The sequence below is a fragment of the Oncorhynchus keta genome, chromosome 34 (assembly GCF_023373465.1).
Source record: "Oncorhynchus keta strain PuntledgeMale-10-30-2019 chromosome 34, Oket_V2, whole genome shotgun sequence".
Taxonomy (NCBI): domain Eukaryota; kingdom Metazoa; phylum Chordata; class Actinopteri; order Salmoniformes; family Salmonidae; genus Oncorhynchus; species Oncorhynchus keta.
Window position 1 is genome coordinate 540,001 of NC_068454.1, and position 23,949 is coordinate 563,949.

The window sequence follows — 23,949 nt, forward strand, 5'->3', positions numbered from 1 at the left end:
TCGAGATGGAGTGTGAGAGAAGGAGAGAGAGAGAGAAGGAAAGATAGAGAGATAGAGAAGGAGAGAAAGAAGGAGAGAGAGGAGAGAAAGAGAAAGAGAGAGAGAGAAGGAGAGAGAGAGAGAGAGAAGGAGAGATAGAGAGAGAGAGAATGAGATAAAGTGTAGGAGAGAGAAAGAGAAGGAGGAGGAGAGATAGAGAGAAAGAGGAGAGATAGAGATGGAGGAGGAGAGATAGAGAGAAAGAGAAGGAGGAGGAGAGATAGAGAGAAAGAGAAGGAGGAGAGAGAGAGAGAGGAGAGATAGAGAGAGAGAAGGAGAGATAGAGATGGAGTGTCCAGTAATGACAGTTGACCATGATAAAACCAGGTGTCATCTCTCTATAAATGTCAGTGTGTCTCCTGTCCAGTGAAGACCAGATGGCCATGTTAATACCAGGTGTCATCTCTCTATAAATGTCAGTGTGTCTCCTGTCCAGTGAAGACCAGATGACTGTAAATGTGATCGGTACTGACCGTCTTTGGGCAGAGAGAGAGGTAGATCCAGACTGGGTGTTAGACCAGACGAGAGGCTGCCGCTGTGGAGAGACCAGCTCAGCTCTGACACGCTGTCTGGGATCCAGCCACAAAGACTGGACTCAAAGTCACACAGAGACCAAGGTGTAGTGCCTAGAGGAGAGAGGTATAGATTGAGAGAGTGGACAGAGAAAGAGAGGGAAGGATCAATGATGCTGATCAGACTGATCGTGATCAATACCTGTCTGAGCCGTACAATGCGAAGACGCCCTGAAGCCCGGTACGTGTGTGTGTGTTTGTGCTTGTGTGTTAGACTAACACCATAATACTTGATCCTTTAAAAAACGTAAAAACTAGATCTACATCCCTGGAAGGATCTGGCAAAACCATTCATGAACATCAATAGGTTGAATCTACATTTGGCAGGTTGAATCTAGATGTGGCAGGTTGAATCTACATTCGGCAGGATGAATCGACAGGTTGAATCTACATTTGGCAGGATGAATCGACAGGTTGAATCTACATTTGGCAGGATGAATCGACAGGTTGAATCTACATTTGGCAGGATGAATCGACAGGTTGAATCTACATTTGGCAGGATGAATCGACAGGTTGAATCTACATTCGGCAGGTTGAATCGACAGGTTGAATCTACATTTGGCAGGATGAATCTACATTTGGCAGGATGAATCTACATTTGGCAGGTTGAATCTAGATGTGGCAGGATGAATCTACATTTGGCAGGTTGAATCTACAGGATGAATCTACAGGTTGAATCTACATTTGGCAGGATGAATCGACAGGTTGAATCTACATTTGGCAGGATGAATCGACAGGTTGAATCTACATTCGGCAGGATGAATCTACAGGTTGAATCTACATTTGGCATGATGAATCTACATTTGGCAGGTTGAATCTACATTTGGCAGGATGAATCGACAGGTTGAATCTACATTTGGCAGGATGAATCTACAGGATGAATCTACATTTGGCAGGATGAATCTACATTTGGCAGCATGAATCTACAGGATGAATCTACAGGATGAATCTACAGGATGAATCTACAGGATGAATCTACATTTGGCAGGATGAACCTACATTTGGCAGGATGAATCTACAGGATGAACCTACATTTGGCAGCATGAATCTACAGGATGAATCTACAGGATGAATCTACAGGATGAATCTACATTTGGCAGGATGAACCTACATTTGGCAGGATGAATCTACATTTGGCAGGATGAACCTACATTTGGCAGGATGAACCTACATTTGGCAGGATGAATCTACATTTGGCAGGTTGAATCTACATTTGGCAGGATGAATCGACAGGTTGAATCTACATTCGGCAGGTTGAATCGACAGGTTGAATCTACATTTGGCAGGATGAATCGAAAGGTTGAATCTACATTTGGCAAGATGAATCTACAGGATGAATCTACATTTGGCAGGATGAATCTACATTTGGCAGGTTGAATCTACAGGATGAATCTACATTTGGCAGGATGAACCTACATTTGGCAGGATGAATCTACAGGATGAATCTACAGGATGAATCTACATTTGGCAGGATGAACCTACATTTGGCAGGATGAACCTACATTTGGCAGGATGAATCTACAGGATGAATCTACAGGTTGAATCTACATGTGGCAGGATGAATCTACAGGATGAATCTACATGTGGCAGGTTGAACCTACATTTGGCAGGTTGAACCTACATTTGGCAGGATGAATCTACAGGATGAATCTACAGGTTGAATCTACATGTGGCAGGATGAACCTACATTTGGCAGGATGAACCTACATTTGGCAGGATGAATCTACAGGATGAATCTACAGGTTGAATCTACATGTGGCAGGATGAATCTACAGGATGAATCTACATGTGGCAGGTTGAACCTACATTTGGCAGGTTGAACCTACATTTGGCAGGATGAATCTACAGGATGAATCTACAGGTTGAATCTACATGTGGCAGGTTGAATCTACAGGATGAATCTACAGGTTGAATCTACATGTGGCAGGTTGAATCTACATTTGGCAGGTTGAATCTACAGGATGAATCTACAGGATGAATCTACAGGATGAATCTACATTTGGCAGGTTGAATCTACAGGATGAATCTACATTTGGCAGGATGAATCTACAGGATGAATCTACATTTGGCAGGTTGAATCTACATTTGGCAGGATGAACCTACATTTGGCAGGATGAATCTACAGGATGAATCTACATATGGCAGGATGAACCTACATTTGGCAGGATGAACCTACATTTGGCAGGATGAACCTACATTTGGCAGGATGAATCTACAGGATGAACCTACATTTGGCAGGTTGAATCTACATTTGGCAGGATGAATCTACGGGATGAATCTACAGGATGAATCTACAGGATGAATCTACATTTGGCAGGTTGAATCTACAGGATGAATCTACAGGATGAATCTACAGGATGAATCTACAGGATGAACCTACATTTGGCAGGATGAATCTACATTTGGCAGGATGAATCTACATTTGGCAGGTTGAATCTACATTTGGCAGGATGAATCTACATTTGGCAGGATGAACCTACATTTGGCAGGATGAATCTACAGGATGAATCTACAGGATGAATCTACAGGATGAATCTACATTTGGCAGGATGAATCGACAGGTTGAATCTACATTTGGCAGGATGAATCGACAGGTTGAATCTACATTTGGCAGGATGAATCGACAGGTTGAATCTACATTCGGCAGGTTGAATCGACAGGTTGAATCTACATTTGGCAGGATGAATCTACATTTGGCAGGATGAATCTACATTTGGCAGGTTGAATCTAGATGTGGCAGGATGAATCTACATTTGGCAGGTTGAATCTACAGGATGAATCTACAGGTTGAATCTACATTTGGCAGGATGAATCGACAGGTTGAATCTACATTTGGCAGGATGAATCGACAGGTTGAATCTACATTCGGCAGGATGAATCTACAGGTTGAATCTACATTTGGCATGATGAATCTACATTTGGCAGGTTGAATCTACATTTGGCAGGATGAATCGACAGGTTGAATCTACATTTGGCAGGATGAATCTACAGGATGAATCTACATTTGGCAGGATGAATCTACATTTGGCAGGATGAATCTACAGGATGAACCTACATTTGGCAGCATGAATCTACAGGATGAATCTACAGGATGAATCTACAGGATGAATCTACATTTGGCAGGATGAACCTACATTTGGCAGGATGAATCTACATTTGGCAGGATGAACCTACATTTGGCAGGATGAACCTACATTTGGCAGGATGAATCTACATTTGGCAGGTTGAATCTAAATTTGGCAGGATGAATCGACAGGTTGAATCTACATTAACAGGTTGAATCGACAGGTTGAATCTACATTTGGCAGGATGAATCGAATTGAATCTACATTTGGCAGGATTAATCTTACAGGATGAATCTACAGGTTGAATCTACATGTGGCAGGTTGAATCTACAGGATGAATCTACCTGGTTGAATCTAAATGTGGCAGGTTGAATCTACATTTGGCTGGTTGAATCTACAGGATGAATCTACAGGATGAATCTACAGGATGAATCTACATTTGGCAGGTTGAATCTACAGGATGAATCTACATTTGGCAGGATGAATCTACAGGATGAATCTACATTTGGCAGGTTGAATCTACATTTGGCAGGATGAACCTACATTTGGCAGGATGAATCTACAGGATGAATCTACATATGGCAGGATGAACCTACATTTGGCAGGATGAACCTGACATTTGGCAGGATGAACCTACATTTGGCAGGATGAATCTACAGGATGAACCTACATTTGGCAGGTTGAATCTACATTTGGCAGGATGAATCTACGGGATGAATCTACAGGATGAATCTACAGGATGAATCTACATTTGGCAGGTTGAATCTACAGGATGAATCTACAGGATGAATCTACAGGATGAATCTACAGGATGAACCTACATTTGGCAGGATGAATCTACATTTGGCAGGATGAATCTACATTTGGCAGGTTGAATCTACATTTGGCAGGATGAATCTACATTTGGCAGGATGAACCTACATTTGGCAGGATGAATCTACAGGATGAATCTACAGGATGAATCTACAGGATGAATCTACATTTGGCAGGTTGAATCTACAGGATGAATCTACAGGATGAATCTACAGGATGAACCTACATTTGGCAGGATGAATCTACATTTGGCAGGATGAATCTACAGGATGAATCTACATTTGGCAGGTTGAATCTACATTTGGCAGGATGAACCTACATTTGGCAGGATGAACCTACATTTGGCAGGATGAATCTACAGGATGAACCTACATTTGGCAGGATGAACCTACATTTGGCAGGATGAACCTACATTTGGCAGGTTGAATCTCCAGGATGAATCTACATTTGGCAGGTTGAATCTACAGGATGAATCTACAGGATGAATCTACATTTGGCAGGATGAATCTCCAGGATGAATCTACATTTGTCAGGTTGAATCTTCAGGATGAATCTACAGGATGAATCTACATTTGGCAGGATGAATCTACAGGATGAATCTACATTTGGCAGGTTGAATCTACATTTGGCAGGCTGAACCTACATTTGCCAGGCATTTTAGCTATTGGTGCGCCTTATCAGTCACTTGTGTACTGGCCTGGCTGAGTGCCATAGTGGTGAAATGGTCTCCTGGCAACCAGAGCGCCAACCACGTGAGGAAATAAAACTTTGTAGTCGATCTGGAAATATAAATATTCTAATATTTTTAATTTTAACATATTTGATCATCATGTTCTCCTTTTCTTTCAATTCAAAGCGTATATATTTACCCTCTCCTCTAAACGTGGCAGGGTGAGAGTATATATTTACCTGCTCCTCTAAACGTGGCAGGGTGAGAGTATATATTTACCTGCTCCTCTAAAAGTGGCAGGGTGAGAGTATATATTTACCCTCTCCTCTAAACGTGGCAGGGTGAGAGTATATATTTACCCTCTCCTCTAAACGTGGCAGGGTGAGAGTATATATTTACCTGCTCCTCTAAATGTGGCAGGGTGAGAGTATATATTTACCCTCTCCTCTAAACGTGGCAGGGTGAGAGTATATATTTACCCTCTCCTCTAAACGTGACAGGGTGAGAGTATATATTTACCCTCTCCTCTAAACGTGACAGGGTGAGAGTATATATTTACCCTCTCCTCTAAACGTGACAGGGTGAGAGTATATATTTACCCTCTCCTCTAAACGTGGCAGGGTGAGAGTATATATTTACCTGCTCCTCTAAACGTGGCAGGGTGAGAGTATATATTTACCTGCTCCTCTAAAAGTGGCAGGGTGAGAGTATATATTTACCCTCTCCTCTAAACGTGGCAGGGTGAGAGTATATATTTACCCTCTCCTCTAAACGTGACAGGGTGAGAGTATATATTTACCCTCTCCTCTAAACGTGACAGGGTGAGAGTATATATTTACCCTCTCCTCTAAACGTGACAGGGTGAGAGTATATATTTACCCTCTCCTCTAAACGTGGCAGGGTGAGAGTATATATTTACCCTCTCCTCTAAACGTGACAGGGTGAGAGTATATATTTACCCTCTCCTCTAAACGTGACAGGGTGAGAGTATATATTTACCCTCTCCTCTAAACGTGACAGGGTGAGAGTATATATTTACCCTCTCCTCTAAACGTGTCAGGGTGAGAGTATATATTTACCTGCTCCTCTAAACGTGTCAGGGTGAGAGTATATATTTACCCTCTCCTCTAAACGTGTCAGGGTGAGAGTATATATTTACCTGCTCCTCTAAACGTGGCAGGGTGAGAGTATATATTTACCCTCTCCTCTAAACGTGTCAGGGTGAGAGTATATATTTACCCTCTCCTCTAAACGTGACAGGGTGAGAGTATATATTTACCCTCTCCTCTAAACGTGACAGGGTGAGAGTATATATTTACCCTCTCCTCTAAACGTGACAGGGTGAGAGTATATATTTACCTGCTCCTCTAAACGTTACAGGGTGAGAGTATATATTTACCCTCTCCTCTAAACGTGGCAGGGTGAGAGTATATATTTACCCTCTCCTCTAAATGTGTCAGGGTGAGAGTATATATTTACCCTCTCCTCTAAACGTGTCAGGGTGAGAGTATATATTTACCCTCTCCTCTAAACGTGTCAGGGTGAGAGTATATATTTACCCTCTCCTCTAAACGTGTCAGGGTGAGAGTATATATTTACCCTCTCCTCTAAACGTGGCAGGGTGAGAGTATATATTTACCTGCTCCTCTAAACGTGGCAGGGTGAGAGTATATATTTACCCTCTCCTCTAAACGTGACAGGGTGAGAGTATATATTTACCTGCTCCTCTAAATGTGGCAGGGTGAGAGTATATATTTACCCTCTCCTCTAAACGTGGCAGGGTGAGAGTATATATTTACCCTCTCCTCTAAACGTGACAGGGTGAGAGTATATATTTACCTGCTCCTCTTTGGGCAGCGGTGGTATCCTCTAAATGTGGCAGGGTGAGAGAGTATATATTTACCCTCTCCTCTAAACGTGGCAGGGTGAGAGTATATATTTACCCTCTCCTCTAAACGTGGCAGGGTGAGAGTATATATTTACCTGCTCCTCTTTGGGCAGCGGTGGTATCCTCTAAATGTGGCAGGGTCGGTGTGGCAGTGTCAGGTAGAGTGGTGGTCTCTTCACAGAGGAGAAAAGAATAACAAGAAGATTTCTTAATTGTATATTTTGGAAGGTCCGATGGAAAACTGACATAAGGAATCGTTTTAAGATGTCAAACCATGGATCACTTTAGCCATTTCATTTTGAAGTTCAAGAATCCCTTTAGGTAGCAACATTTCTTAAATAAAAATGTTTTTTTTTCTCCAAAATTTTGAATATGGCCTTTACTACTATAGAAACACATCGCAAAACATATTCCACAATGGCAAAAATGACAGTCCAGAGTCTGTCCAATATCTAGGAGATTTAAGAATATATATATATATACATAAAGTGCCAGTCCTTCCAGGGTTTTTATTTATTTATTACTATTATCTACATTGTAGAATAATAGCGATGACATCAAAACTATGAAATAACACATATGGAATCATGTAGTAACCAAAAAAAAAAGTGTTATATAAAAATATATTTTATATATATATTTATATATATATTTATATATATATTTATATTCTTCAAAGTAGCCACCCTTTAACCTTGATGACATAGTTCTCTCAACCAGCTTCATGAAATATAGACTTGAATATTATACCACCATCTAATGGGTGGTGGTATAATATTCGAGTCTATTGGGTGGTGGTATAATATTAGAGTCTATTGGGTGGTGGTATAATATTAGAGTCTATTGGGTGGTGGTATAATATTAGAGTCTATTGGGTGGTGGTATAATATTAGTCTATTGGGTGGTGGTATAATATTAGAGTCTACTGGGTGGTGGTATAATATTAGAGTCTATTGGGTGGTGGTATAGTATTAGAGTCTACTGGGTGGTGGTATAATATTAGAGTCTACTGGGTGGTGGTATAATATTAGAGTCTATTGGGTGGTGGTATAGTATTAGAGTCTATTGGGTGGTGGTATAATATTAGAGTCTACTGGGTGGTGGTATAATATTAGAGTCTATTGGGTGGTGGTATAGTATTAGAGTCTATTGGGTGGTGGTATAATATTAGAGTCTATTGGGTGGTGGTATAGTATTAGTCTATTGGGTGGTGGTATAGTATTAGAGTCTATTGGGTGGTGGTATAATATTAGAGTCTATTGGGTGGTGGTATAGTATTAGTCTATTGGGTGGTGGTATAGTATTAGAGTCTATTGGGTGGTGGTATAATATTAGAGTCTATTGGGTAGTGGTATAGTATTAGTCTATTGGGTGGTGGTATAATATTAGAGTCTACTGGGTGGTGGTATAATATTAGAGTCTACTGGGTGGTGGTATAATATTAGAGTCTATTGGGTGGTGGTATAGTATTAGAGTCTACTGGGTGGTGGTATAATATTAGAGTCTACTGGGTGGTGGTATAATATTAGAGTCTATTGGGTGGTGGTATAGTATTAGAGTCTATTGGGTGGTGGTATAGTATTAGTCTATTGGGTGGTGGTATAATATTAGAGTCTATTGGGTAGTGGTATAGTATTAGTCTATTGGGTGGTGGTATAATATTAGAGTCTACTGGGTGGTGGTATAATATTAGAGTTTATTGGGTGGTGGTATAGTATTAGAGTCTACTGGGTGGTGGTATAATATTAGAGTCTATTGGGTGGTGGTATAGTATTAGAGTCTATTGGGTGGTGGTATAATATTAGAGTCTATTGGGTGGTGGTATAGTATTAGTCTTTTGGGTGGTGGTATAGTATTAGTCTATTGGGTGGTGGTATAGTATTAGTCTATTGGGTGGTGGTATAGTATTAGAGTCTATTGGGTGGTGGTATAATATTAGAGTCTATTGGGTGGTGGTATAGTATTAGTCTATTGGGTGGTGGTATAGTATTAGAGTCTATTGGGTGGTGGTATAATATTAGAGTCTATTGGGTGGTGGTATAGTATTAGTCTATTGGGTGGTGGTATAGTATTAGTCTATTGGGTGGTGGTATAGTATTAGTCTATTGGGTGGTGGTATAGTATTAGAGTCTATTGGGTGGTGGTATAGTATTACAGTCTATTGGGTGGTGGTATAGTATTAGAGTCTATTGGGTGGTGGTATAGTATTAGAGTCTATTGGGTGGTGGTATAGTATTAGAGTCTATTGGGTGGTGGTATAGTATTAGAGTCTATTGGGTGGTGGTATAGTATTAGAGTCTATTGGGTGGTGGTATAATATTAGAGTCTATTGGGTGGTGGTATAATATTAGAGTCTACTGGGTGGTGGTATAATATTAGAGTCTATTGGGTGGTGGTATAGTATTAGAGTCTATTGGGTGGTGGTATAGTATTAGAGTCTATTGGGTGGTGGTATAGTATTAGAGTCTATTGGGTGGTGGTATAGTATTAGAGTCTATTGGGTGGTGGTATAGTATTAGAGTCTATTGGGTGGTGGTATAGTATTAGAGTCTATTGGGTGGTGGTATAATATTAGAGTCTATTGGGTGGTGGTATAGTATTAGAGTCTATTGGGTGGTGGTATAATATTAGTCTATTGGGTGGTGGTATAGTATTAGAGTCTATTGGGTGGTTGTATAGTATTAGAGTCTATTGGGTGGTGGTATAGTAGTTGAGTCTATTGGGTGGTGGTATAATATTAGAGTCTATTGGGTGGTGGTATAGTATTAGTCTTTTGGGTGGTGGTATAGTATTAGTCTATTGGGTGGTGGTATAGTATTAGTCTATTGGGTGGTGGTATAGTATTAGAGTCTATTGGGTGGTGGTATAATATTAGAGTCTATTGGGTGGTGGTATAGTATTAGTCTATTGGGTGGTGGTATAGTATTAGAGTCTATTGGGTGGTGGTATAATATTAGAGTCTATTGGGTGGTGGTATATTATTAGTCTATTGGGTGGTGGTATAGTATTAGTCTATTGGGTGGTGGTATAGTATTAGTCTATTGGGTGGTGGTATAGTATTAGAGTCTATTGGGTGGTGGTATAGTATTACAGTCTATTGGGTGGTGGTATAGTATTAGAGTCTATTGGGTGGTGGTATAGTATTAGAGTCTATTGGGTGGTGGTATAGTATTAGAGTCTATTGGGTGGTGGTATAGTATTAGAGTCTATTGGGTGGTGGTATAGTATTAGAGTCTATTGGGTGGTGGTATAATATTAGAGTCTATTGGGTGGTGGTATAGTATTAGTCTATTGGGTGGTGGTATAGTATTAGTCTATTGGGTGGTGGTATAGTATTAGTCTATTGGGTGGTGGTATAGTATTAGAGTCTATTGGGTGGTGGTATAGTATTACAGTCTATTGGGTGGTGGTATAGTATTAGAGTCTATTGGGTGGTGGTATAGTATTAGAGTCTATTGGGTGGTGGTATAGTATTAGAGTCTATTGGGTGGTGGTATAGTATTAGAGTCTATTGGGTGGTGGTATAGTATTAGAGTCTATTGGGTGGTGGTATAGTATTAGAGTCTATTGGGTGGTGGTATAATATTAGAGTCTATTGGGTGGTGGTATAATATTAGAGTCTACTGGGTGGTGGTATAATATTAGAGTCTATTGGGTGGTGGTATAGTATTAGAGTCTATTGGGTGGTGGTATAGTATTAGAGTCTATTGGGTGGTGGTATAGTATTAGAGTCTATTGGGTGGTGGTATAGTATTAGAGTCTATTGGGTGGTGGTATAGTATTAGAGTCTATTGGGTGGTGGTATAGTATTAGAGTCTATTGGGTGGTGGTATAATATTAGAGTCTATTGGGTGGTGGTATAGTATTAGAGTCTATTGGGTGGTGGTATAATATTAGTCTATTGGGTGGTGGTATAGTATTAGAGTCTATTGGGTGGTTGTATAGTATTAGAGTCTATTGGGTGGTGGTATAGTAGTTGAGTCTATTGGGTGGTGGTATAATATTAGAGTCTATTGGGTGGTAGTATAGTATTAGTCTTTTGGGTGGTGGTATAGTATTAGTCTATTGGGTGGTGGTATAGTATTAGTCTATTGGGTGGTGGTATAGTATTAGAGTCTATTGGGTGGTGGTATAATATTAGAGTCTATTGGGTGGTGGTATAGTATTAGTCTATTGGGTGGTGGTATAGTATTAGAGTCTATTGGGTGGTGGTATAATATTAGAGTCTATTGGGTGGTGGTATAATATTAGAGTCTATTGGGTGGTGGTATAGTATTAGAGTCTATTGGGTGGTGGTATAGTATTAGAGTCTATTGGGTGGTGGTATAGTATTAGAGTCTATTGGGTGGTGGTATAGTATTACAGTCTATTGGGTGGTGGTATAGTATTAGAGTCTATTGGGTGGTGGTATAGTATTAGAGTATATTGGGTGGTGGTATAGTATTAGAGTCTATTGGGTGGTGGTATAGTATTAGAGTCTATTGGGTGGTGGTATAGTATTAGAGTCTATTGGGTGGTGGTATAGTATTAGAGTCTATTGGGTGGTGGTATAATATTAGAGTCTATTGGGTGGTGGTATAGTATTAGTCTATTGGGTGGTGGTATAGTATTAGAGTCTATTGGGTGGTGGTATAATATTAGAGTCTATTGGGTGGTGGTATAATATTAGAGTCTATTGGGTGGTGGTATAGTATTAGAGTCTATTGGGTGGTGGTATAGTATTAGAGTCTATTGGGTGGTGGTATAGTATTAGAGTCTATTGGGTGGTGGTATAGTATTAGAGTCTATTGGGTGGTGGTATAGTATTAGAGTCTATTGGGTGGTGGTATAATATTAGAGTCTATTGGGTGGTGGTATAGTATTAGAGTCTATTGGGTGGTGGTATAATATTAGTCTATTGGGTGGTGGTATAGTATTAGAGTCTATTGGGTGGTTGTATAGTATTAGAGTCTATTGGGTGGTGGTATAGTAGTTGAGTCTATTGGGTGGTGGTATAATATTAGTCTATTGGGTGGTGGTATAGTATTAGAGTCTATTGGGTGGTGGTATAGTAGTTGAGTCTATTGGGTGGTGGTATAATATTAGTCCATTGGGTGGTGGTATAGTATTAGAGTCTATTGGGTGGTGGCATAATATTAGAGTCTATTGGGTGGTGGTATAGTATTAGAGTCTATTGGGTGGTGGTATAGTATTAGAGTCTATTGGGTGGTGGTATAGTATTAGAGTCTATTGGGTGGTGGTATAGTATTAGAGTCTATTGGGTGGTGGTATAGTATTAGAGTCTATTGGGTGGTTGTATAGTATTAGAGTCTATTGGGTGGTGGTATAGTAGTTGAGTCTATTGGGTGGTTGTATAGTATTAGAGTCTATTGGGTGGTTGTATAGTATTAGAGTCTATTGGGTGGTGGTATAGTAGTTGAGTCTATTGGGTGGTGGTATAATATTAGTCCATTGGGTGGTGGTATAGTATTAGAGTCTATTGGGTGGTGGCATAATATTAGAGTCTATTGGGTGGTGGTATAGTATTAGAGTCTATTGGGTGGTGGTATAATATTAGTCTACTGGGTGGTGGTATAATATTAGAGTCTATTGGGTGGTGGTATAGTATTAGAGTCTATTGGGTGGTGGTATAGTATTAGTCTATTGGGTGGTGGTATAATATTAGTCTATTGGGTGGTGGTATAATATTAGAGTCTATTGGGTGGTGGTATAGTATTAGTCTATTGGGTGGTGGTATAATATTAGAGTCTATTGGGTGGTGGTATAGTATTAGTCTATTGGGTGGTGGTATAGTATTAGAGTCTATTGGATGGTGGTATAGTATTAGAGTCTATTGGGTGGTGGTATAGTATTAGAGTCTAATGGGTGGTGGTATAGTATTAGAGTCTATTGGGTGGTGGTAGTGTATTTGAGTCTATTGGGTGGTGGTATAATATTAGTCTATTGGGTGGTGGTATAGTATTAGTCTATTGGGTGGTGGTATAATATTAGTCTATTGGGTGGTGGTATAATATTAGAGTCTATTGGGTGGTGGTATAGTATTAGTCTATTGGGTGGTGGTATAATATTAGAGTCTATTGGGTGGTGGTATAGTATTAGTCTATTGGGTGGTGGTATAGTATTAGAGTCTATTGGATGGTGGTATAGTATTAGAGTCTATTGGGTGGTGGTATAGTATTATAGTCTAATGGGTGGTGGTATAGTATTAGAGTCTATTGGGTGGTGGTAGTGTATTTGAGTCTATTGGGTGGTGGTATAATATTAGTCTATTGGGTGGTGGTATAGTATTAGTCTATTGGGTGGTGGTATAATATTAGTCTATTGGGTGGTGGTTGTATAGTATTAGTCTATTGGGTGGTGGTATAGTATTAGTCTATTGGGTGGTGGTATAGTATTAAAGTCTATTGGGTGGTGGTATAATATTAGTCTATTGGGTGGTGGTATAGTATTAGTCTATTGGGTGGTGGTATAGTATTAGTCTATTGGGTGGTGGTATAGTATTAGTCTATTGGGTGGTGGTATAGTATTAGAGTCTATTGGGTGGTGGTATAGTATTAGAGTCTATTGGGTGGTGGTATAGTATTAGAGTCTATTGGGTGGTGGTATAGTATTAGAGTCTATTGGGTGGTGGTATAGTATTAGAGTCTATTGGGTGGTGGTATAGTATTAGAGTCTATTGGGTGGTGGTATAATATTAGAGTCTATTGGGTGGTGGTATAATATTAGAGTCTATTGGGTGGTGGTATAATATTTGAGTCTATTGGTTGGTGGTATAGTATTAGAGTCTATTGGGTGGTGGTATAGTATTAGAGTCTATTGGGTGGTGGTATATTATTTGAGTCTATTGGTTGGTGGTATAGTATTAGAGTCTATTGGGTGGTGGTATAACATTAGTCTATTGGTTGGTGGTATAGTATTAGAGTCTATTGGGTGGTGGTATAGTATTTGAGTCTATTGGTTGGTGGTATAGTATTAGAGTCTATTGGGTGGTGGTATAACATTAGAGTCTATTGGGTGGTGGTATATTATTTGAGTCTATTGGTTGGTGGTATAGTATTAGAGTCTATTGGGTGGTGGTATAACATTAGTCTATTGGTTGGTGGTATAGTATTAGAGTCTATTGGGTGGTGGTATAGTATTAGAGTCTATTGGGTGGTGGTATAGTATTAGAGTCTATTGGTTGGTGGTATAGTATTAGAGTCTATTGGGTGGTGGTATAACATTAGTCTATTGGTTGGTGGTATAGTATTTGAGTCTATTGGTTGGTGGTATATTATTTGAGTCTATTGGTTGGTGGTATAGTATTAGAGTCTATTGGGTGGTGGTATAACATTAGTCTATTGGTTGGTGGTATAGTATTAGAGTCTATTGGGTGGTGGTATAATATTAGAGTCTATTGGTTGGTGGTATAGTATTAGAGTCTATTGGGTGGTGGTATAACATTAGTCTATTGGTTGGTGGTATTGGGTGGTAGAGAGAGAGGGTTATTAGAATTATTAGATTATTAGAATCCAGGCTTCTCTCTCTTTCCCTCCCTCCCCCTTTAAGAGCTTTATTGACATGGGAAACATATGTTATCATTGCCAAAGCAAGTGAAATAGATAATAAACAAAAGTGAAATAAACAATTGAAATAAACAGTAAACATTACACTCACAGAATTTCCTAAAGAATAAAGACATTTCAAATGTCATATTATGTCTATATACAGTGTTTTAATGACGTGCAAATAGTTAAAGAACACAAGGGAAATTCATAAGCATAAATATTGGTTGTATTTACAATGGTGTTTGTTCTTAACTGGTTGCCCTTTTCTCGTGGCAACAGGTCACAAATCTGGCTGCTGCTTTGTCACAATGTGGAATTTCCCCCAGTAGATATGGGAGTTTATCAAACTAGGGTTTGTTTTCTGTTGTTGTCCTGGGGCTCTGTGGGGTGTGTTTGTGTTTGTGAACAGAGCCCCAGGACCAGCTTGCTTAGGGGACTCTTCTCCAGGTTCATTTCTCTGTAGGTGTTGGCTTTGTTATGGAAGGTTTGGGAATCGCTTCCTTTTAGGTGGTTGTAGAATTTAACGGCTCTTTTCTGGATTTTGATCATTTGTGGGTATCGGCCTAATTCTGCTCTGCATGCATTATTTGGTGTTCTACGTTGTACACGGAGGATATTTTTTTGCAGAATTCTGTATGCAGAGTCTCAATTTGGTACTCGTCCCATTTCGTGAATTCTTGGATGGTGAGCGGACCCCAGACCTCACAACCATAAAGGGCAATCTGTGTCTCTCTGGCTCTCGCTCTCTCTCTTGCTCTGCTCTCTCTCTCTCTCTCTCTCTCTCTCTCTCTCTCTCTCTCTCTCTCTCTCTCTCTCTCTCTCTCTCTCTCTCTGTGTCTCTCTGTGTCTCTCTCTCTCTCTCTCTCTCTCCCTCTCTATCTCTCTCTCTGTGTCTCTCTCTCTCTCTCTCTCTCTCTCTCTCTCTCTCTCTCTCTCTCTCTCTCTCTCTCTCTCTCTCTCTCTCTCTCTCTCTCTCTCTCTCTCTCTCTCTCTCTCAATTCAATTCAATTCAATTCAAGGGCTTTATTGGCATGGGAAACATGTGTTAACATTGCCAAAGCAAGTGAGGTAGACAACATACAAAGTGAATATATAAAGTGAAAAACAACAAAAATTAACAGTAAACATTACACATACAACAGTTTCAAAACAGTAAAGACATTACAAATGTCATATTATATATATCTCTCTCTCTCTCTCTCTGTGTCTCTCTCTCTCTCTCTCTCTCTCTCTCTCTCTCTCTCTCTCTCTCTCTCTCTCTCTCGTGTCTCTCTCTCTCTCTCTCGCTCTCTCTCTCTCTCTTTCTCTGTGTCTCTGTCTCTCTCTCGCTCTCTCTCTCTGTCTCTCTCTCTCTCTCTCTGTGTCTCTCTCTCTCTGTCACTCTATCTCTTGCTCTCTCTCTCTCTGTCTCTCTCTCTCTCTCTCTCTCTCTCTCTCTCTCTCTCTCTCTCTCTCTCTCTCTCTCTCTCTCTCTCTCTCTCTCGCTCTCTCTAATACAGTCTGTCTCGAAGTCTTTCCCCCACAGCCACATAAGTCAAGTCACACACACTGTAATACGTGCCCTGGAAAACTGCTCAGAGCGCATGGCCTTGTCCAAACTGTTTAAAGAATGCAAACCAAGGCTAAACCAGTCCTTATTGGGACCAGCAGGCGGATGGGGTGAGGTAGTGTATGTAGTTGTGTGTGGTGCGGTGTGTGTGTGATGGTTACAGAGATGCCCCGTGGCTGACGTAAGGGAACTAAAGATGGGAAGGCTCATCTAGCTGGTGGAATTATCCCCCCCGTACATCATAACATCACCAACATACAGCTGTTGAAACTTCTCCAAACCCCTATCTTCCTCCCTGTAGTCTGTCCCCCTCCCAGTAAACCTGGACACAGCCTGTAGTCTGTCCCCCTCCCAGTAAACCTGGACACAGCCTGTAGTCTGTCCCCTCCCAGTAAACCTGAACACAGCCTGTAGTCTGTCCCCTCCCAGTAAACCTGAACACAGCCTGTAGTCTGTCCCCTCCCAGTAAACCTGGACACAGCCTGTAGTCTGTCCCCTCCCAGTAAACCTGAACACAGCCTGTAGTCTGTCCCCTCCCAGTAAACCTGAACACAGCCTGTAGTCTGTCCCCTCCCAGTAAACCTGAACACAGCCTGTAGTCTGTCTCCTCCCAGTAAACCTGAACACAGCCTGTAGTCTGTCCCCTCCCAGTAAACCTGAACACAGCCTGTAGTCTGTCCCCTCCCAGTAAACCTGAACACAGCCTGTAGTCTGTCCCCCTCCCAGTAAACCTGAACACAGCCTGTAGTCTGTCCCCTCCCAGTAAACCTGAACACAGCCTGTAGTCTGTCCCCTCCCAGTAAACCTGGACACAGCCTGTAGTCTGTCCCCTCCCAGTAAACCTGAACACAGCCTGTAGTCTGTCCCCTCCCAGTAAACCTGAACACAGCCTGTAGTCTGTCTCCTCCCAGTAACCCTGGACACAGCCTGTAGTCTGTCCCCTCCCAGTAAACCTGACCACAGCCTGTAGTCTGTCCCCCTCCCAGTAAACCTGGACACAGCCTGTAGTCTGTCCCCTCCCAGTAAACCTGAACACAGCCTGTAGTCTGTCCCCTCCCAGTAAACCTGGACACAGCCTGTAGTCTGTCCCCTCCCAGTAAACCTGAACACAGCCTGTAGTCTGTCCCCTCCCAGTAAACCTGAACACAGCCTGTAGTCTGTCTCCTCCCAGTAAACCTGGACACAGCCTGTAGTCTGTCCCTCCCAGTAAACCTGACCACAGCCTGTAGTCTGTCCCCTCCCAGTAAACCTGGACACAGCCTGTAGTCTGTCCCCTTACAGTAAACCTGACCACAGCCTGTAGTCTGTCCCCTCCCAGTAAACCTGGACACAGCCTGTAGTCTGTCTCCTCCCAGTAAACCTGGACACAGCCTGTAGTCTGTCCCCCTTCCAGTAAACCTGGACACAGCCTGTAGTCTGTCCCCTTCCAGTAAACCTGGACACAGCCTGTAGTCTGTCCCCCTCCCAGTAACCCTGGACACAGCCTGTAGTCTGTCCCCTCCCAGTAAACCTGGACACAGCCTGTAGTCTGTCCCCTCCCAGTAAACCTGACCACAGCCTGTAGTCTGTCCCCTCCCAGTAAACCTGAACACAGCCTGTAGTCTGTCCCCTCCCAGTAAACCTGGACACAGCCTGTAGTCTGTCCCCTCCCAGTAAACCTGAACACAGCCTGTAGTCTGTCCCCTCCCAGTAAACCTGAACACAGCCTGTAGTCTGTCCCCTCCCAGTAAACCTGGACACAGCCTGTAGTCTGTCCCCTCCCAGTAAACCTGAACACAGCCTGTAGTCTGTCCCCTCCCAGTAAACCTGAACACAGCCTGTAGTCTGTCCCCTCCCAGTAAACCTGAACACAGCCTGTAGTCTGTCCCCTCCCAGTAAACCTGAACACAGCCTGTAGTCTGTCCCCTCCCAGTAAACCTGAACACAGCCTGTAGTCTGTCCCCTCCCAGTAAACCTGAACACAGCCTGTAGTCTGTCCCCTCCCAGTAAACCTGGACACAGCCTGTAGTCTGTCCCCTCCCAGTAAACCTGGACACAGCCTGTAGTCTGTCCCCCTCCCAGTAAACCTGAACACAGCCTGTAGTCTGTCCCCTCCCAGTAAACCTGAACACAGCCTGTAGTCTGTCCCCTCCCAGTAAACCTGGACACAGCCTGTAGTCTGTCCCCTCCCAGTAAACCTGAACACAGCCTGTAGTCTGTCCCCTCCCAGTAAACCTGGACACAGCCTGTAGTCTGTCCCCTCCCAGTAAACCTGAACACAGCCTGTAGTCTGTCCCCTCCCAGTAAACCTGAACACAGCCTGTAGTCTGTCCCCTCCCAGTAAACCTGAACACAGCCTGTAGTCTGTCCCCTCCCAGTAAACCTGAACACAGCCTGTAGTCTGTCCCCTCCCAGTAAACCTGAACACAGCCTGTAGTCTGTCCCCTCCCAGTAAACCTGGACACAGCCTGTAGTCTGTCCCCTCCCAGTAAACCTGAACACAGCCTGTAGTCTGTCCCCTCCCAGTAAACCTGAACACAGCCTGTAGTCTGTCCCCTCCCAGTAAACCTGGACACAGCCTGTAGTCTGTCCCCCTCCCAGTAAACCTGAAACCACTGTTGTTCCTGCTTCTTGTTTGGTTATTCAGGCAGCTTTTTCCATGAGTCATCGGGATCGCTGGGCTGTGTGAGCGGTGAGCTTGGTCTAGTGTGTGTGTGTGTGTGTGTGTGTGTGTGTGTGTGTGTGTGTGTGTGCGGTGGGGCAGAGAGAGGAGCTGAATTATTCCGTCTCCTCTCTCAAATGAAAGAGCTGTGTACTAACTCAGGTTGGCAGGACATCAACAGAGGACTGCGTGGCCTTCTTATGTAACTCTATACTGTTACCATTATACACTAGGAACAACCCAAAACACACATCACACAGTAGCCTACAGTATACATGGACACATATGGACATATTGTGGGTAAAACCTGTCTCAATCTATCACCACTCCTCATCCTGCCAATGGTAGTTTCAAGCTCATGCCAAAGTCCCCTGAGTTGGTATGTAAAGCAAAGTGTAGGAGAAATATTGAGCTATTGCTGTCAGCCCTTTTACCATAGAGTCATTACACAACCATAGAGTCATTACACTACCTTTACCATAGAGTCATTACACTACCTTTACCATAGAGTCATTACACTACCTTTACCATAGAGTCATTACACTACCTTTACCATGGAGTCATTACACTACCTTTACCATAGAGTCATTACTCTACCTTTACCATGGAGTCATTACACTACCATAGAGTCATTACTCTACCTTTACCATAGAGTCATTACACTACCTTTACCATGGAGTCATTACACTACCATAGAGTCATTACTCTACCTTTACCATAGAGTCATTACTCTACCTTTACCATAGAGTCATTACACTACCTTTACCATTGAATCCTTACACTACCTTTACCATAGAGTCATTACACTACCTTTACCATTGAATCATTACACTACCTTTACCATAGAGTCATTACTCTACCTTTACCATAGAGTCATTACTCTACCTTTACCATAGAGTCATTACACTACCTTTACCATAGAGTCATTACTCTACCTTTACCATAGAGTCATTACTCTACCTTTACCATAGAGTCATTACTCTACCTTTACCATAGAGTCATTACACTACCTTTACCATAGAGTCATTACTCTACCTTTACCATAGAGTCATTACTCTACCTTTACCATAGAGTCATTACACTACCTTTACCATGGAGTCATTACACTACCTTTACCATAGAGTCATTACTCTACCTTTACCATAGAGTCATTACACTACCTTTACCATAGAGTCATTACTCTACCTTTACCATAGAGTCATTACACTACCTTTACCATAGAGTCATTACACTACCTTTACCATAGAGTCATTACACTACCTTTACCATAGAGTCATTACTCTACCTTTACCATAGAGTCATTACACTACCTTTACCATAGAGTCATTACTCTACCTTTACTATAGAGTCATTACACTACCTTTACCATAGAGTCATTACACTACCTTTACCATAGAGTCATTACTCTACCTTTACCATAGAGTCATTACTCTACCTTTACCATAGAGTCATTACACTACCTTTACCATAGAGTCATTACACTACCTTTACCATAGAGTCATTACACTACCTTTACCATAGAGTCATTACTCTACCTTTACCATAGAGTCATTACACAACCATAGAGTCATTACACTACCTTTACCATAGAGTCATTACACTACCTTTACCATAGAGTCATTACTCTACCTTTACCATAGAGTCATTACACTACCTTTACCATAGAGTCATTACACTACCTTTACCATAGAGTCATTACTCTACCTTTACCATAGAGTCATTACTCTACCTTTACCATAGAGTCATTACACTACCTTTACCATAGAGTCATTACTCTACCTTTACCATTGAATCCTTACACTACCTTTACCATAGAGTCATTACACTACCTTTACCATAGAGTCATTACACTACTTTTACCATAGAGTCATTACTCTACCTTTACCATTGAATCCTTACACTACCTTTACCATAGAGTCATTACACTACCTTTACCATAGAGTCATTACACTACCTTTACCATAGAGTCATTACACTACCTTTACCATAGAGTCATTACTCTACCTTTACCATAGAGTCATTACTCTACCTTTACCATAGAGTCATTACACTACCTTTACCATAGAGAGTCATTACACTACCTTTACCATAGAGTCATTACACTACCTTTACCATAGAGTCATTACACTACCTTTACCATAGAGTCATTACACTACCTTTACCATAGAGTCATTACACTCCCTTTACCATAGAGTCATTACACTACCTTTACCATAGAGTCATTACACTACCTTTACCATAGAGTCATTACTCTACCTTTACCATAGAGTCATTACACTACCTTTACCATAGAGTCATTACACTACCTTTACCATAGAGTCATTACTCTACCTTTACCATAGAGTCATTACACTACCTTTACCATAGAGTCATTACTCTACCTTTACCATAGAGTCATTACACTACCTTTACCATAGAGTCATTACACTACCTTTACCATAGAGTCATTACTCTACCTTTACCATAGAGTCATTACTCTACCTTTACCATAGAGTCATTACACTACCTTTACCATAGAGTCATTACTCTACCTTTACCATAGAGTCATTACACTACCTTTACCATAGAGTCATTACTCTACCTTTACCATAGAGTCATTACTCTACCTTTACCATAGAGTCATTACACTACCTTTACCATAGAGTCATTACTCTACCTTTACCATAGAGTCATTACACAACCATAGAGTCATTACACTACCTTTACCATAGAGTCATTACACTACCTTTACCATAGAGTCATTACTCTACCTTTACCATAGAGTCATTACACTACCTTTACCATAGAGTCATTACACTACCTTTACCATAGAGTCATTACTCTACCTTTACCATAGAGTCATTACTCTACCTTTACCATAGAGTCATTACACTACCTTTACCATAGAGTCATTACTCTACCTTTACCATTGAATCCTTACACTACCTTTACCATAGAGTCATTACTCTACCTTTACCATAGAGTCATTACACTACCTTTACCATAGAGTCATTACACTACCTTTACCATAGAGTCATTACACTACCTTTACCATAGAGTCATTACACTACCTTTACCATAGAGTCATTACACTACCTTTACCATAGAGTCATTACACTACCTTTACCATAGAGTCATTACTCTACCTTTACCATAGAGTCATTACTCTACCTTTACCATAGAGTCATTACACTACCTTTACCATAGAGTCATTACTCTACCTTTACCATAGAGTCATTACACTACCTTTACCATAGAGTCATTACTCTACCTTTACCATAGAGTCATTACACTACCTTTACCATAGAGTCATTACTCTACCTTTACCATAGAGTCATTACTCTACCTTTACCATAGAGTCATTACACTACCTTTACCATAGAGTCATTACTCTACCTTTACCATTGAATCCTTACACTACCTTTACCATAGAGTCATTACTCTACCTTTACCATAGAGTCATTACACTACCTTTACCATAGAGTCATTACACTACCTTTACCATAGAGTCATTACACTACCTTTACCATAGAGTCATTACACTACCTTTACCATAGAGTCATTACACTACCTTTACCATAGAGTCATTACACTACCTTTACCATAGAGTCATTACTCTACCTTTACCATAGAGTCATTACTCTACCTTTACCATAGAGTCATTACACTACCTTTACCATAGAGTCATTACTCTACCTTTACCATAGAGTCATTACACTACCTTTACCATAGAGTCATTACTCTACCTTTACCATAGAGTCATTACACTACCTTTACCATAGAGTCATTACACTACCTTTACCATAGAGTCATTACACTACCTTTACCATAGAGTCATTACACTACCTTTACCATAGAGTCATTACTCTACCTTTACCATTGAATCCTTACACTACCTTTACCATAGAGTCATTACTCTACCTTTACCATAGAGTCATTACACTACCTTTACCATAGAGTCATTACACTACCTTTACCATAGAGTCATTACACTACCTTTACCATAGAGTCATTACACTACCTTTACCATAGAGTCATTACACTACCTTTACCATAGAGTCATTACACTACCTTTACCATAGAGTCATTACACTACCTTTACCATAGAGTCATTACTCTACCTTTACCATAGAGTCATTACTCTACCTTTACCATAGAGTCATTACACTACCTTTACCATAGAGTCATTACTCTACCTTTACCATAGAGTCATTACACTACCTTTACCATAGAGTCATTACTCTACCTTTACCATAGAGTCATTACACTACCTTTACCATAGAGTCATTACTCTACCTTTACCATTGAATCCTTACACTACCTTTACCATAGAGTCATTACTCTACCTTTACCATAGAGTCATTACACTACCTTTACCATAGAGTCATTACTCTACCTTTACCATAGAGTCATTACACTACCTTTACCATAGAGTCATTACACTACCTTTACCATAGAGTCATTACACTACCTTTACCATAGAGTCATTACTCTACCTTTACCAGTCCTTGACTGACAGTTCTTTGAATCGACTTTGTCAAAAAACGTGGATGCAGTGACCAGTGTTGCAGTACCATCTCAAGCTAATTTAACGACGCACAAAGTAACTCAAACTACATTGAAATCGTATCAGTGCTAATAGCTAACCAGTAACTAGCTAACGCACAGACACAGATGAAAGGGGAGACATATAAGTGTAAACTGTTAACTGTATTTGCTGACACCCTTACAGTCAAATGTTACCCCCTGTAGAGTAGCTATCTATAGCTATATAAACCACGCCCCTCCCCCTGTAGAGTAGCTATCTATAGCTATATAAACCACGCCCCTCCACCTGTAGAGTAGCTATCTAGCTATATAAACCACGCCCCTCCACCTGTAGAGTAGCTATCTAGCTATATAAACCACGCCCCTCCACCTGTAGAGTAGCTATCTATAGCTATATAAACCAGGCCCCTCCACCTGTAGAGTAGCTATCTATAGCTATATAAACCACGCCCCTCCACCTGTAGAGTAGCTATCTATAGCTATATAAACCACGCCCCTCCACCTGTAGAGTAGCTATCTATAGCTATATAAACCACGCCCCTCCACCTGTAGAGTAGCTATCTATAGCTATATAAACCACGCCCCTCCACCTGTAGAGTAGCTATCTATAGCTATATAAACCACGCCCCTCCACCTGT

The 23,949-nt window shown here is 41.2% G+C and overlaps 1 protein-coding gene across 1 annotated transcript in view; it reads right to left on the reverse strand.

Annotated features, from left to right (window-relative positions):
* Nucleotides 1-23,949, reverse strand: part of LOC127914921 (neuropilin-2-like) — a 403,275-nt gene that overhangs the window by 67,630 nt on the left and 311,696 nt on the right. Inside the window, exons 12-13 of the mRNA XM_052492709.1 lie at nt 7,143-7,220; nt 513-665 (exon numbers count right to left, since the gene is read on the reverse strand). Of these exons, the coding sequence (XP_052348669.1) occupies nt 513-665; nt 7,143-7,220 (231 nt within the window). The remainder of the gene's footprint in view (nt 1-512; nt 666-7,142; nt 7,221-23,949) is intronic.